General features: G+C 48.4%; 1 protein-coding gene across 7 annotated transcripts in view; it reads left to right on the forward strand.

The window, feature by feature from the left end:
* STX8 (syntaxin 8) overlaps positions 1-15,659 on the forward strand; it is a 102,530-nt gene that overhangs the window by 62,081 nt on the left and 24,790 nt on the right. Inside the window, exons 8-9 of one of the 7 annotated variants that reach the window (XR_009963164.1) lie at positions 11,555-11,641; positions 12,712-12,865. The exons of 2 other annotated variants lie outside the window; for them this stretch is intronic. Coding sequence is in view for 4 of the 5 variants with exons in the window: in XM_062610523.1 (XP_062466507.1) it covers positions 11,555-11,943 (389 nt within the window). In the remaining variant the exon portion in view is untranslated. Of the gene's footprint in view, positions 1-9,000; positions 9,027-11,554; positions 12,866-15,659 lie in introns of those variants that run through there. 4 more of the 7 variants (XM_062610524.1, XM_062610523.1, XM_062610529.1 and 1 more) reach the window with 4 other exon arrangements.

The following is a 15,659-nucleotide window of genomic DNA, read 5'->3' on the forward strand; positions in this document are numbered from 1 at the left end:
GGCTGTGTGCAAGGCGCTCCCCCCAGGGGCAGCTTCTTTGAAGTGTGAGGAGAACCCACGTCTCCAAACAGCCAATACTGTAGGTTTCACTCACTGCATTTGCTGCATGTTGGTGCAGTTCATTTCCTTAAGCCATTTGGCACCAGCATTGCACAATATTCTGATTGGAAATTGTAGAGCTGTATGAAATGAGAGCAGTATATGTTGATGAACTTTAGCAAAACTTGCTAGCTACCAGCTCTCGCAAACTGGCCATAGTGGGAGTGATGCCGCAGGGACAGTTCTGGTGGTGTCCTGCAGGAATGTTTTCTCAACCAAGAGGCATTCAGACATGAAATCACAGCTGGTGACTGTGTGCAAGCTGGTCAAGCTAAATTGTTGCCCCGTTCCATAGAGAGGGTGTGCATCTCAGGCGAGTGAATGCAGGTTTCCTCTGTGGGATGGAGAGCTGGGGGGTTGACAGCAATGACTGTGGGTGATGGCAGAAAACGTCTTTTTGTTGGGAGGACAACTGACAGGAGTGAAGTCTGTGGGAAGGTGGTGGTAGCGAGACACTTGTGTCTTACTGCGTGTCTGGTTCTGTGTCTGTGGCTTATTTTTGCCGTACTAGAAGACTCAAACTGCTAACAAGGGTAATTTATGCTCTGTATAAATTTGACTTCTGGCCAGAAGTTCATGAAATTTGATTCATGTAGTTTAGGAGAGAGAAAGTTGAGAGCTGACTTGATCATGTGTCTGTTTTAGACTGGTGGGGAGCTTTTATTCTGTAGTGTGATGGTCCCAGCAGCAAAAGCTACTGAGCTCTGGCTGGCAGTGAGGCATGTTCCAGGCAGTGACAATGTATTTCAGGGATTTATTTAGTTCTTCATCAGTGGTAACTTTTTGAAAGCTTGGACGATAAAGGTTGATGAAAATCTGTGACTTCTTCTAGAGGATGAAGTTGACTTCCCAGAGGTGTTTGTCTCCAGTGTCTCCTGTAGCAGCTACAGATAGAATTGAAGTTGTGGCTGCAGAGTTCATGACCGAAGTTTGAATTTTAGATCTTGAATGTTGATGCAAGATGGATTTAATCTAAAACCACTTGCACTTGAATGCTGCAGAGTGCCCCTGCGGGCCTTTGGAGTCTCCCCTTAGTTCCTGTGCTTTTATTTTCTGCATGAGTACAGAGAAGCACAAAGTGAATCCCATTTCATACAGGACAGCTTCTCCCTCCTTAGGTATTTCTATCCGGTTTTTAGGTTCTTCATGCAAATGCAGCCCCCAGACAATGGCAGTGTTGCTGGATAATGAGCCTGTCTCTTTAACTCTGAAGCCCATGCTGGCTGCTGGGGAATTTGAGAGGAGGAGGAGGATGGGAGAGGCGAAGGCTGGGAGGATCCTGGCTGGATTCCTTGGGGGTGACCTCTCTCACCCTTTCCACATTGAAAAACATTTTTTCTGCAAGGGATGGTGAGAAGCGCTGCACTCGGTGCCGGTTCCCTCTGCTCCAATAGGTCTTCCTGTGTTTGCATAACAATTTGGGCATATGTAAACACTCTTTTGCCTCAGATAGCAGCTGTATTCTGCCTGAGCATGAGGTTAAGAACAATAAAGCTGGAAGACACAGGCTTTAATGGCATTCTTCCCGTCCCTTTTCCACCCTTATCCCTGGCACTGAAAGTTAACTTGTATATTAAGATCAGAAAAACCCTCCGTGTATGTACAATTATTCCTTGAGCAAAGCCAAGCAGTGGGAAAACTGGCACCTGCTAGGTAATTCTCTCCCCCTAACCCAATGTGTAATTTAAATCAATAAAATCTTTAGTAACTCTTTGGTTTGGGCATGCTCCTTTGGTTTTAAACTGCGGTGAAATGCTTAGTCTCCCCCCTTGCCCACCCTTTCCTTCCCCAGGATGCAGATATTTGCTAGGACCTGGTCTCTGCACTATTCAGGCATGTGCCTGTTTCCGTGTTTTTGCCTCATTTTTGAAATCAAAATGTATTTTTTTTTAATGGTGAATGCCTGTACTGGAGCCACTGGCTGTGGATACAAGCGGAGCAGCCTGGCTTGAATAGTGGAATAATCACCCTTTTACAAGGAAGAATGCAACGCATTGATGGGTGTGTCTTTGTTAGCAGCCAGTATAACAATAAAATCAAAATATTGCTGATGAAACCCAATTTCATCAATGTTTCAACATCTTGCTCTCATGCAAACATTATTTCAAGCTTTGGAGGTTGTTTCCAGTGACTGGCATGATTTATATTGGAGCCGTCCAGCCTGGTGCTACCTGCTCAGCATAGGCATCACTTGGTGCAAGACATTGCAGAGAGCAGCACCCGCACCTCTGGCCCTACTCAGTCCTGGCAGAAGCCTTCAGATTGTTTGAGGTGGTTTGTTCCGTTTGCAGCTTATTCTCAAGGCTTATTTCTCTTGCTGATTAGAGCTGTTGACAGTCCCACCCCTTGCTTCTGCCCAGTGAAGGCTGCCCGGGTTGGAACCCATCTCGGTTGGTGGCCCCAGGCAGCCCCAGACTGGGGTCAGTGGCAACTCCCAGTAATTGCAGCAGAAGAATAATCCTGGGATATGCTCAAATCTGCTGCATTTATGAAATTATTGTTGAAAATAACTGGTCATTTGCAGGCAAATGTTTGCATGCTGTTTGGCATTGTTTTATTTCTTTTCCGCATACGCTGGATATTTAGGAGGGATGTTGGGTGTATGTATTTCTTAGACTTCAGAAATAGGCTGAGGCCAATTGTCTGAGGTTCAGCAAGGCTCAGTGCCAGGACCTGCACTTGGGTCACAACAACTCCATGCAATGCTCCTGGCTTAGGGAAGAGTGGCTGGAAAGCTGCTTGGTGGAAAAGGACCTGGGAGTGCTGATTGATGGAGCTGACCATAAGCAGTTTGTGCCCAGTCAGCCAAGAAGGCCATCAGCATCCTGACCTGTATCAGCACCAGTGTGGCAGCAGAGCTAGGGCAGTGTTCATCCCCCTGTACTGGGCACTGGTGAGGCTGTACCTTGAATCCTTTGTTCAGTTCTGGGCCCCTCACTACAAGAGAGACATTGAGGAGTCTGCCAAAAGTCCATGGTTCTTTCTGCTTGCAATTGGCCTCATCCCAGAGGAGGAAGTCTGTCGTTGTCCACAGCTACGTCTGGCTTATCTGGATGGTGCTTTTTGGTAACTGTCCCCCATCCTTGAGTTTTGTAGATTGTATTTTTTCTTTTTTGCCTAAAGACATAGGTAGTCAGCTCCCTGCAGAGAGGATGGTTAAACCAGGCTTTGGTTATGGTAAGAGCATCCTGAAGTGTTTGTGTCTGAATCAGATACAGGGATTTTAGTAACAGAGGACACAGCTGGGAGCCTGATTCCCAGATGTGACATACACAGAGGCTGCTGCAGCCAAGAACAGAAATGTTCTTCAGGTCCTGCTAAACCTGGCTTGTGAACCATGGCTCTGCGAGGTGATCTGGGGAATCAGAGTTGTCCTACTCCTGATCACAGAGCCATAGAATCTTGTTTGGGTTTGGAAGGGATCCTAAAGGTCATCATCACCTAAAGTTCCAACTCCCTGCCTGCCATGGGCCTGCCCAAGGCACTCCTTTAGGTGACTCTCCCATAGCTGAGGAGGGAGGCTGGTGTCCTGAGGAAGCAAGACAGAAGATTATGACTGTCATAATAAAAACAAACGAAAAAGAGCAAACTCTTATTTCTGACTTACCCATGTCCTTCCAAGCAGTGTGAGGAAAGCAGACCATGTCTTTGCAGTTAGCACTGTGTGGATCCCTCTAACCTTCCAGATAAATGAGGAAAATGAGTACCTGTGTCCTGGGAAATAAACGCTTGCAGAGTGGTGCCTGAGCAAGTTTGTTCCTCTCTTTCTTTTTCTCCTATTCCACAAGATGGCATTGCAATCTAATCACCTTCCCCAGCCCCAGGTAGATGCTCTCATCTCCCCTCTGCTTTCTGATGCAGGTTTTGGGAGATACTGAGTAAATTTGGTTGGTACCAGGTAGGGTTTTTTTTAATCTTAGCAAATCGCCAAATGACTGGATTAACGACAAAGCTTTGCCAAGCCTTTAATAGGGTTTTTAGGAAGATTTAATTTGATTTTAAACAGAGTAGCCTGGATTATATAAGGTTTCCTCTAGAAAAGAATGATTCATGCAGGCTGAGACCTTCTTCTGCCAGATTCTACAATCACTCTGTTCTGAGTTACGGGGTTTTTGCCGTGGATGTAATTTGGTTCATAAATTACGGGTGGCAGTTGCTTAGGTTTGTTCCTCTGACGTTCGCTGTGTGTTTAGATGAGCAAGTCCCCATCCATTTAGTTGGTTCTCAGTGGAGAAGCTGGTGCAACGTGCCATTAAATCAACTTTTCCTGCAATCCGACTCTCGGAGCAGTTACACTGATCTTCCTCCCCAGTGTTGCTCTGACAACTGCACTGGCTCTGAGTCACCTGTCTCTGCTTCTATGGGATGAGTTCTCTTGGCCTGGCAAGTTACACATTTTCCTGATTTATAATTTTTTTTTCCCTTCCTTTGCTTTCTTCCATCCTAAGCAGTTACACATTGAAAAGCTTGTTCTGAGCTGTTACCCTGTGAGGAAGCTTTGAAAAGAAACTTTAACAGAAGAACAATGAATCTGTTGTTTAAATTTGGTTCGTCTCTGGTGGATTGGGCATGTCTTAAACACACCAACGTTTCCATCATCCCCAGAGCAAAGCAGCCCAGGGAGGTGGCTGAGGGGGCTAAACAGAAGACAGAGTTTCATCTGGGCTTTTCTATCTCCTCATTCCCTTCTTCTGCAGTGCTCACTTGCTGCCAGCCTGCCAGGGAATGCCAGGAGGCCAACAGATCTCGCTGCAGGATCTGAAAGAAGTGCTACAGAGGGGAGACTGAGCTGAGCTCTTAGGCAGAAGCTCTTCCCTGGGAGGGTGCTGAGGCGCTGGCACAGGGTGCCCAGAGAAGCTGTGGCTGCCCCATCCCTGGCAGTGTTGAAGGCCAGGTTGGACACAGGGGCTTGGAGCAAGGTGCTCCAGTGGAAGGTGTCCCTGCCCATGGCAGGGGTTGGAGCTGGGTGAGCTTTAAGGTCTCTTCCTTGCCTGTTATCCCAAACCATTCTATAATTCTACTTTCCACTAGTCTTGCTACCCTGTGCATCATCCTCCCTTGTGCTGTAGTTCTTGTCTGAGCTCCCTGCAGTGTTATTTTCCCCTCATACAGCTCGTTTTCCTTCACTATGAAGGCATGGGTTCGATTCAGCGGGGGAAGCAGAGGTCTGCTGGAGGTGAGCCTGGTTTGGGGAGGAACTGATGGGTTTGCAGCCCCATTGTGTGTGTGCGGCTGTGCTCTTCCTCCCACCTTGCTCGACTGACTTCTGAACCCGCTGTCTAATTGAAGCTGAGATTAGTTGGAGATAGAGGTCGCAAAGATAAGGAGTTACTGCAAGCTTCTGTGGGCATCTATCCTCATTAGAGAGACCCAATTAAGGGCTCTGTTGAGGGGGAAGGCAGGATGAGCTCGTCTCGTTAGACACCAGAGAAGCCTCAAAGCAGATTAGTTTAGGGACATAGTGGGAAATGTGGCTTCATTAATTATGTTAATGGAACAACTTTTAAATGAACTGGTCCAGTAACTTCAGCTCATTGCTCATCTAAGACTTCTGGTTCGTTTCTTGTCTTGCCGTCTTGTTTCCCCATAATATGAAACGCTTTCCCTTTGCTTCGTTAGCTCTGAGTCCCTGAGGAGCAGGTGGGGAGCTCACAGGATGACTAACAGGGTGAAGAGACATCCCGATGTGTGCGTTCCGATTCCGCAGATACACGGAAACACAGTGGCTCAGTGGTGCGAGATGATGCCTTTGCTGGTGGCAGATGCCCAGCAGCCTGGTCCTCGCTCCCCCAGTGCCTCCTCCTTGCACACGCTATATTCACAAGTTAAGTATTTGGCTTAAAATTGCTCACGCTGAGATGTTGAAATGAATTCAGCTGATGGAAGGGAGTGGACCTAAGTTGTCATAAACAGTTCTGGTGTTTTAAAAGGTGGTTTGCAGTGGCTTTATGTATTTTCTTCCAGGTGAGGAGCATGGTGTTGACTGGTGGTGTCAGCTCTATGTCTGTTTAGCTGGAAAGTGTGGGAAGAGCCTTCTGGGTCATAAGATAAATTTCTGAGACCAAGCTTGTTTTTTCCCCCCCATTACTCCCATTAGAAGACTGCAATGGTCATAAACTTATTCCAGCCCAGGCTTGTCAGGGGTACTTCACGTTGCCCATGCGCAACCCTTGTTCTGGTGTCTTGAATAGATCTTTCCCCTCTTTTACTTCACTCCCTCAAATGTGTGTGTCTAGGAGATCATTTGGTGTTGCCTCCCAGCTTTTGTTCTGTGGGGCTAACAAGCGTCTTTACATATTTAATCTCCTAAGTAAATGTCTCTGTTTTTTGACAAAGGCCGTTTTTACACATCTTCCTATATAAGCATTTTGGTTTTTTAAGCATGAGAACCAGCCCAGCACCGCTGGAGCCTCCTCGTGATGGCTTGGCTGTGGCCTTGGCACTTCTCTGGAGGCTGGAAAGGTTTCAATTACACCATGTTGGTGCCTCAGTCAGTTTTGTTCTGAGCTGTTTGCTTGGGCCTTTCTCACTCTTGAACATTTTCCACCTGTCCACCTCACAGTGAAAGCTATTGTTTGTCTGAGATGTGTGGCTTCCTCTTTCATCCCATTGGATTTCAACCTTCCTCCGTTTGTCTTCAAAGTTGCCTATTCCTATGCGCTGTCCCAGCTTTCATCTATGCAAATGCTGCTTTCCAACTTTGTGTCATCAGCAGATTTCATTAACACACTTGCTTTTTGTGCCAAGGTCATTAATAAAAGTAGTTAATAAGATCAGTCTCCTGACCATTCCTTGAGGAGCTCTGCTGGTGACCTCCCTCTGTTCTGACCCTTCTTTCAACACTGCTTCTCCTCTCACCAGTTTCTGGGCCTTGCACTTCTGCTAATCCCCATCTTTTTCATTTAGGAGTTTCCCACATGGCAGTCCATCACAAGCTGTGCTGAAGTCTGCGGGGATGGGATCTATCACGCTTCCTTTGTCTAGAAAATTCATTATCTTCTCAGGCTAACCTGATTAGCTCTGTTTGGTCTGATTTGCCTTTGGGACAGTCCCATTGTTTTCCACCCTGTTTAACATTTAGTTTCATGTTCTAATTAGTCTTTCTCCATTTCGCTGTGGAGCCTCCGTCCTGCTGGGGCTAGTCAATAGGCTCGTGGTTGCTCACATGCCTTTTTCCCTTCCATGGCATGGTTCTGCAGGTGCAGCGGTTCCTCTCTAGGGCTGGACAGGCAGCTGCAGCTCAGTCCACCTGGTTTTGGCATACATACCCCAGACAACATTGAGTTTAAAGGGAAAGACTGGAGGCCTGGGTGCATCAGTCCTCCTGGCTTCAATCACCACCTTGCTTCATTTAATGACAGTTCGCTTTGTGGCACTGACACCCTCCAGAACATCTGCAGCCTTCTCCATCCTCCAGCCAAGACCTGGGCTGGCAGATTCAACCCAAGTCTGGGTCTTCTGCATGTGGGCCACCTCTTCCTATGTGCCTTTTTCTGGCTGTGGTGATCCCCATGGTATCTCTGTACCTCACTTTTGCAGGTAGAAACACAAGTGAAATGGTTCACTTAAGGCTGCACAGCAAGCCCAGGCCCCTCCCATGTGCTGGGCTGCACCCCCAGAGCGTGAGCAGCAGCTCAGGGAGGGGATCCTGCCCCTCTGCTGTGCTCTGGGGAGACCCCCCTACAGCCCTGATCCAGCTCTGGGGCAGCAGCACAAGAGGGACGTGGAGCTGTTGGAGCGAGGCCAGAGGAGGCCATGGAGATGCTGCAAGGGCTGGAGCAGCTCTGCTCTGGAGCCAGGCTGAGAGAGCTGGGCTGGGGCAGCCTGGAGAGGAGAAGGCTCCTGAAGGGGAGACCTGAGAGCAGCTCCAGTGCCTAAAGGGGCAGGAAACCTGGAGAGGGGCTTTGGACAAGGGATGTAGGGACAGGCCAAGGGGAATGGCTTTAACCTGCCAGAGGGGAGACTGAGCTGAGCTCTTAGGCAGAAGCTCTTCCCTGTGAGGGTGCTGAGGCGCTGGCACAGGGTGCCCAGAGAAGCTGTGGCTGCCCCATCCCTGGCAGTGTTCAAGGCCAGGTTGGACACAGGGGCTTGGAGCAAGCTGCTCCAGTGGAAGGTGTCCCTGCCCGTGGCTTTAAGGTCGCTTCAACCCAAACCAGTCTGGGATTGTCTAAGAAATACAGTATAAATAAGGGATGAAGTGCAATCACAAACTGATCAGTGTAAAATGAGGTGGGGAAAATCTCCTTGCTGCACTACTCTGCTCAGGGATTTGCTTTTCAAGTGGCAGCGTCGACATGTGAGAATCGGAGTTGCAGAGGAAGCAGCAATTCAGTAGCTGAGCCCTAAGTTTATGGACACCCCAAAGGATGGCGGCGGGGGCTGGAGAGTGGTGTTTCTGGGACAGGAATTGGGCATGGTTTCAAGTCCAAAGCTGTGAAATGGCATCAATCCCTGTTAGGAGCCAGGGTAAGGGGAGAGGGAGAGCAGAGAGAGCAAAAGGCAGTCGACATCTTCTTAATTACATTTGCATATGCAGCTGTTCAAACAAACTGAGCTTCATCAGTGCTTGTTCATACCTATCAGGAGACTTAGAGCTGCTGTCATCCCATGTAGCAGGAATGTACAAATCTGGTGGTAAAATAAGCCCCTGGGTATCCCCTCACCCAGGCTGTCCATCACGCCAAAAGGGCAAGCAATTGGTTGCAGTTGGATATTGAAAAAAGTGGGAATTGTGTGCGATATCCACGGGTGAGTGCTTCCAGCTTAGTTTCCAAGGATACTATTGCAGAATTAAATCATTAATTTATATTTCTGAAAATGGTGCTGAAATGTGTTAATTTGTACATTACCAAAGAGGCTCAAACTTGTCTCCTTCTGCCTTTTCTTTCCTAACATGCTCAGTGACAAAATAATTGCTCTGGAGTTGAAGCAGTTGAAACAACGGTGTTCCAGCTTGGGAATTCTGTACCACATTAAAGAGAGAGAAATTATCTGGGTTAACTGTTTGTATTAATTCTCACAACTTTGAAATTCTACCTTAATCTTTGGCTCCCAAATCCCCAAGTGAGCCGTTTCTTCCCTCTCTTGCTCTTGTTATACTAAATCCACCCCAACCAGGGATGCTGTTCTGAGCACAACGCTGCTGCAGACAGTGCTCGGGTGGAGAGAGGGTCCAGCATCTGGAATCCTGCTTCACAGGCCCCAGGCACTTGAGGGACACAACAATACATGGAGGATGTGGTCAATGGAGAAATTAGTTTGCTAGTGGTTATGCTGTCTCTTCAGGGCTTTCCGAGATGCATAGAGAGTGTTGATCCCACCAGAACTTGGGGATATAAATCATTAAGAGCTGTAAGCCCAAATCTTTCTTGTTTTGCAAAAATACAGCAGGATTCCTGCAATTGTGCTCACTCTGACTGGAGGAAAACTGTCCTGGAGCAAATGGGAAGAGCCGAAACACACACCTGCCCTCGGGGCAGTCACTGGTATTTACCTGAGGTGAAAACCAGCTGCTCAGGCTGTGTTGGTCTTGAGGCACTCAAATGGCAGGAGCTGCACTTCCAGCAGGAATGTTAATAAAACCATGGTGCACATGGATCCATGGTTTTGCGTTGGGAAAGCACACGGAGCCGTGCATTGGGTAGAACCACCCAGAGGTGTCTGCGAGAGCCGCTGTGCCTGCTGAGCGTTGCTGTTCCAGCTCTGTGCTGGGAGCTGTGGGAAGAGGCTCGGCCTGGTGCTGGGGCCCTGGGGCTTGGATGGGAAAAGCCCCACAGAGGTTTCCAGAAGCAGCAGCAAGGAGCTGGGCTGCGGGTGCTGCGGGTGCTGCTTCACACAGTGCGTGCTGCACTGCTCTGCCGCCTGCCCTGCTGGGACTCCTGCTTGTGTCCCCCGTGTGAGCTGCGGAGCAGAGGGAGTTTCCCACTGGATCAGTCCACAGGAGAAGCTTGTGCTGTGGCTGTGGGATCACCAGACCCGATGCAGAGGAGGGCGGTGGGTAAAATGGGATCATCCCCTTTGATACCTCTGAGCAGAGGGCAAGGCGCCACCTGAAGGAGCACTTGTAGCCACCTGATCTCCTGCCAGGACTCCAGGGGAAAAGACTTCTTAACAGGCTTCAGCTCCCGAAGGATTGTACAGCTACACAAGGGCAGTTTCATGTCTGACAACACTGAGCTGGGTTGGACCCGTTACCATGAGCAGGTCCGGGACTGCGTGCTGCCTCTGGACGGTGCTTCATCACCCTCCTTTTGGTGAAAAGTGCAATCACCACCTAAGCTGCTTCTCCAAACTCTGAACCATGGGGAGTGGGGGTTTAAGTCATGGGTGCCCAGAGGAGCTGTGGCTGCCCCATCCCTGGCAGTGTTCAAGGCCAGGCTGGACACAAGGGCTTGGAGCAAGCTGCTCTAGTGGAAGATGTCCCTGCCTGTGGCAGGGGTTGGAGCTGGAGGAGCTTTAAGGTCCTTTCCAACCCAAACGAGTCCATGGTTCTATGAATGTGCAACCTCTCTGCTTCAGAAATACTTTTTCACTTTGGATAGATGGAAGGGTCTTGTTCTGCTGCAGGATGATCAGCTTCTGGGAATGACTTTGCTGTGGAATTCTAGTGAGTACTGGGACTCACTGGGATGCGTGATGAGTTGCAGATGTGAGGTTGGGCCTCATATAATTTTAGATACAATATGGTTGTCTTGCACCACATCCCCATTTCTATTATAACACATAGTAGCTATTGTGTGATACTTATCTTCCATATATTAAAAAAAGTATGCACCAGAGCATTGCCTTTCTGGCAAGGAAGAGAGTGCCAGTAGCGAGGCTTCAGTGGAAAGTTCATTTTCCAAGCCGTGCTTTCTAAACCCATCTGGTTATTCCATTTATCAGAGAGATGCATTGGGAAATGCTGTAAAACTTGCCTGTAACGTGCTGCAGTAGCCTTTTGCAGGAGGTGTGGCAGCCGAACTGTCCCTGGGTCGTTGTCTGCCTGGAAGTTTAATTGCATTTATCACTGGTGCCTGGATAGGAGCTAAAGAGGGAGCAGTGGGAGGCGCTCCCCACGCTCCCCTTCCCAGCCCTCCTTGCAAGGCTCCTTCATAAACATTTTCCCCTTCTTTTGTCGGGAGCCTGACAGAATACACTTACTTTAAACTTCTTTCTGCTTCCATAGATGGACAGTTTTATGCCATACAGACAGTGCCTGCTGGGATTTTTATGGCCTATAGTTCTGTGAGCAAATGGTTTTGCTCACAAGTTGGCTGGGCTGAGATGACCTTCTCCTGTTCATTAACTGTCTGTTCAAAAATATGCCTGTGGTGGTAGCTACAGAGCCTTGATTGGGGTTATTTTAGGTGGTGCAGGGAGGTCTGGTCCTTTCCTTCCCTCCTCATTATCAAGCAAAAGTGACTGCTTAGGGCCTGGTTTATTTACCTAATAAACTGCCTCTTGTATCGTCTAGGAAATGCTCACATTTTTCAGCCAAGAAATCCTAGTAACAGGCAAACAGAGGTCCAGCAGTCAGGTCTGGAGAAACAACGAAATGAAGGTCAGTTAATATTGCTGTTATTCTCTTTCCCGGTGGCCATGACAGCAGGGGTGGTTTATTTGAAGATCCCAGACTCGGAGTCATTGCCTGCATTGTTGGTCCCCCGAGCGCTGGAGGCTGTGCCAACACTTGGGGATATTAATGTATTCTGCAGATCAGTGAATGAAGAATTCCTCCGCACTCCTTTCTTCCAAAAAAAAAGGAGAAAAAGAAAAAAAAATCCTCTTCTCTCCCTTCCCCCCTTCCTCCCCACACTTTGTTTGCAGTGGCTTTGTCTGCGGGATGTTGCTGGGCATTCCTAATGAGCAGGGGAGGAATTGTGATGGGGGCCGGGCCGGTGGGCACAGTTCCTGCTTCCAGTACCCACGGTGAAGCTGCTGTAGGGTGCTCAGGTGTGCGGCAGCTTTCGCCCTGGCAGAGTTTGGCCATGGAAATAGCCAAAGAGGGGAAGGAAAAGGCTCGTTTTGGGCCCGTGAAGCTCCCTGATTTGCTTCCTTCAAGGAGAAAGTTGTTCCCCGTCACCCCCCGCGCAGGACGCGATGCCTCAGTGCTTCTTTAGTATTCATCCCAGAGCCGTGGCCGCAGCCATCTCCCGCCTCACCCCGAGCAGCTGCTCAAAAGGACAAAATCAAAGCAATTCCTGCTCCTGGTGACTTACTGCCAGGGAATAACTGGGTTCTGTCTGAGAGGAACATAGAGCATCCCCGTCCCAGCGATGGAAAAAGCACAGGGTAGCTGGGGCTTGGTGGGACAAGTCTGCAGAGACTCTTGTGGGTTCAGTGGGAATAAAAGCTGGTTTCGTGAAGAGACACTTGTCCAGTAATAGTGCAGTGGATTGGGGAAAGGCGCCTGAGCAGTTTTTATATATTCTTGTTCCATAGCAGGAATTGTACTTAGATATTTTTTTAATACGTTCTTTGATCACTCATGGAAATGTTAATAAGACAAAAACTGCTAAAAAGCTCTCGAGACACTGCCCTGCTTTGCAGAAGGGTGGACTGAAACGCAGACCCTCTGGAGGGCTTCTGACGCACAAGCAGCCCCTTTGTTTCCTCCTCTATAACCCAGAGACATGTCTAAAATTGGAGGGAAGATGAGAGGAGGCTGAAGAGGCCGGGCTGGAATCACGGCATTCCCCATTTACAAGAGAAGAATCGCCCATCGGCTCTTCAGGCCGTGGTTTGATGGGCAGAGCAATGCCTGTGTTTGAAGTCCACACTGAAGGTACTCTCAGAATGGAAGTGGGATGCTTTTAGGCTGTCTTTCACTTTGACTTAATTAAGAAACTCGCAGGCTTTGTCTGGAGGGGGCCTGTTAACGTGTGAAGCTCCGGCCCCCCGTGAAGAGGGGCTGGGGCGGGAGGGGGGATGCACAGATACACTGCTTTTGTGTCGTGTTGCCAAACTGAAGACAGTAGCAAGTGCGAGCCGGGCACGGCAAGAGGTCGCCCCATGTGTGCGGCACTGAACCCTCCTCCTACTGCAAAAAGCCTTTCTCAGGGACGCAGGACCGACCAGCCGTCTGGTATGGGAAACAACAGCAACTCGTGGGGGGTAAGGAGGGTTTTGTATGTGTCCTGCAGCATCCTTCATTGGTCCTGATCCAGGGTCAGAGGTTACACCAAAAAAGGGCAAACGCTATTTCTTTAGTAGCTAATGCCTCTGTGTGTATTTACAAGGGGAGAAATATTAGCTTTGAAACATCATGGGCTGGCCAGATGACGAGCTGTTGGGGGGTGGCTTTAGCAGTGGGTGATGATAATGGAAATCACCTGAAGGAATTAAACCTACCCAAAGTGGTTTGAGTTCAGACTTAAACAGGTGAGATTTAGGTTAGATATAAGGAAGAAGTTGTTCCTTGTGAGGGTGCTGAGGCGCTGGCAACAGGGTGCCCAGAGAAGCTGTGGCTGCCCCATCCCTGGCAGTGTTCAAGGCCAGGTTGGACACAGGGACTTGGAGCAAGGTGATCTAGTGGAAGGTGTCCCTGCCCGTGCAGGGTGTTGGAACTGGGTGATCTCAATGTCTTTTCCAACCCAAACCATTCCATGATTCTATGAAAGTAATGGGCTTGTTTTCAAGTTTGCGGTGTAGCAAATGCGCCTGCTGTTGTCATCAGCTCCCTGTTTGCTCACAGTGGTTGCAAATAAATGCCACAGTCTTTTGTAGTATTCATGGTCTTCAGATCTCTTGATCATGTTGGTCAACACTGATTTGTTTTCCTTTTATCTGACAGCTAGAGAGAAAACTTCAATGCTGGCAGTGACAGGAGCAGTGAGCAGGCTGTTGTCAGGTCAGGCTCTCTGCTCTAGCGGAGTCAGCTGCAAAGGTTCAAAACTAAGGAGCAAAATGTGCTCATCTGAACCAGAAAATGCAGCGCTTCATTTCAGAAGTTTTGTGGGGTTTAGCAAGTGTCTGGTGAAGTGTTTCTTCCACTCTGTCTGAGGTGTGTCTTGAGGCGTTATGGTTAGCTGGGGCTACAGGCTCTACAGGCATCAACTCACAAAGACATGGTCTCAGCCTTTGGTCCCAGCCCAGTGGCCAAGGTGGCCTTTAGTGTGCATCTGGAGAAGCCTCATGTCTCTGCTTCCAAACTGAACTACTTGGTCTTCCTCATGTTGCTCTGTTCCTTTTTTAGAAGACTGGAAATTAACCCAGGGAGAAGCTTTGGTACCAGTTTGGGATGGGAGAGGAAGACAGTCAGGAGATGCAGAACCAGACAGTAGGTTATGATGGATGTTGAGACTAAGGAACTTTTTACACACATTGGAGGGCACCCAGCGAAGGCTGTCAGGGCTTGGCAGAGGCAGCTGGTGATGACAGGTTGCCAGCTGTGATTTGGGGGTGCTGTATGAGGCAGAACAGAATCGGGGTAGCCTTCTCTATCAGTAATTTCTATAAAGTTGTTTTAATTCCTCAGCTGAGGAGTTGCAGGATGGTGGCTTCAATTCAGATGTGACACACATCCTGTTAAGTGGTTCCCTACGCGTGGGTGATAACTGCTCCTATTGCCCCTTCCCTGTGCTCCAGCATGGGCAGGAGCAGGGTGAATTTTTACTTTCCACTGCCCCTTCCTTCTGGTTGCCCGTGAGGAAGGACAAGTGTTTTACACAACACGATTCTGTATCACCAGGGTTAGATTTTTAACGTAACAGGCACCTTTGTGTAACTCCCCTGTATCTTCAAGGAATTTGGGAAGTATGAACTCCAGAACGAGAGATTCCCAGCTTTATTGCTTCTCCCTGCCCTTGATGATTTTTATTTAGCACTGTAAGATTTCCAGCTCCTGCAGGGTTGGGTGGTTTCTAACTACTGCAGTGTTTAGAATGTCTTTGGGGATCCCAGCAGACAATGGTTTGTGTTTAGCTCTCGAGCATTAGCAAGGCAACAGTACTGCTAAAATGTTTGGGAAAAGTACCTTATTAGAGCCAAAGTGACTCATTCCTGCTGGAGAAGCGGCAGATGTTTTTCTGGCATTTAAATAAAATGCAAAAATACTGATCTCCCACCTTGATGTTGAAGTAAAGACTCAAAAGTGAGGGGAAAAAAGCCCAGTATTTAGGCCTTCTACAAAAACACTGGCAGTGCCAAATGATTCATACCGAGTGTTTTCCAGCATGTTTTCAGCATTATAAACATTGACATTTCCAACTTCCTGAGATGAGAGGATTTCATTTCTTCTTGTGAATTTTGCATTCTGTGCTTTCTGATTCAGAAACGCTGTAGCTGGGGTGGGTGTTTTGACAAGATACTCAAATCACTCGGGCGCTGGTCGAAGTTTGGTTGAAGCTGATCTCCGGTTTTTGTTAGAGCTTCAGGTCCCGCTGGGAGATTCGGAGAAGTGGGTTTTCAGACGTAGCAGTGCACCTCAGCCCTTTCCTGAAATTAAAATTCCTTGATTTCTGCTCATCTTTCCCAGTGTTGCTGCTTCTGCTTTACTGGTTACTTTGGCAATAGCAACATTATTAATATTGCTGTTGGATGTGTGGCTCCTTTGCCATGTCCTCTGTACAACTTCCTGC

The sequence above is a fragment of the Pezoporus occidentalis genome, unplaced genomic scaffold (assembly GCF_034315485.1).
Source record: "Pezoporus occidentalis ecotype Australia unplaced genomic scaffold, CSIRO_AGI_Poc_V1 ctg148, whole genome shotgun sequence".
Taxonomy (NCBI): domain Eukaryota; kingdom Metazoa; phylum Chordata; class Aves; order Psittaciformes; family Psittacidae; genus Pezoporus; species Pezoporus occidentalis.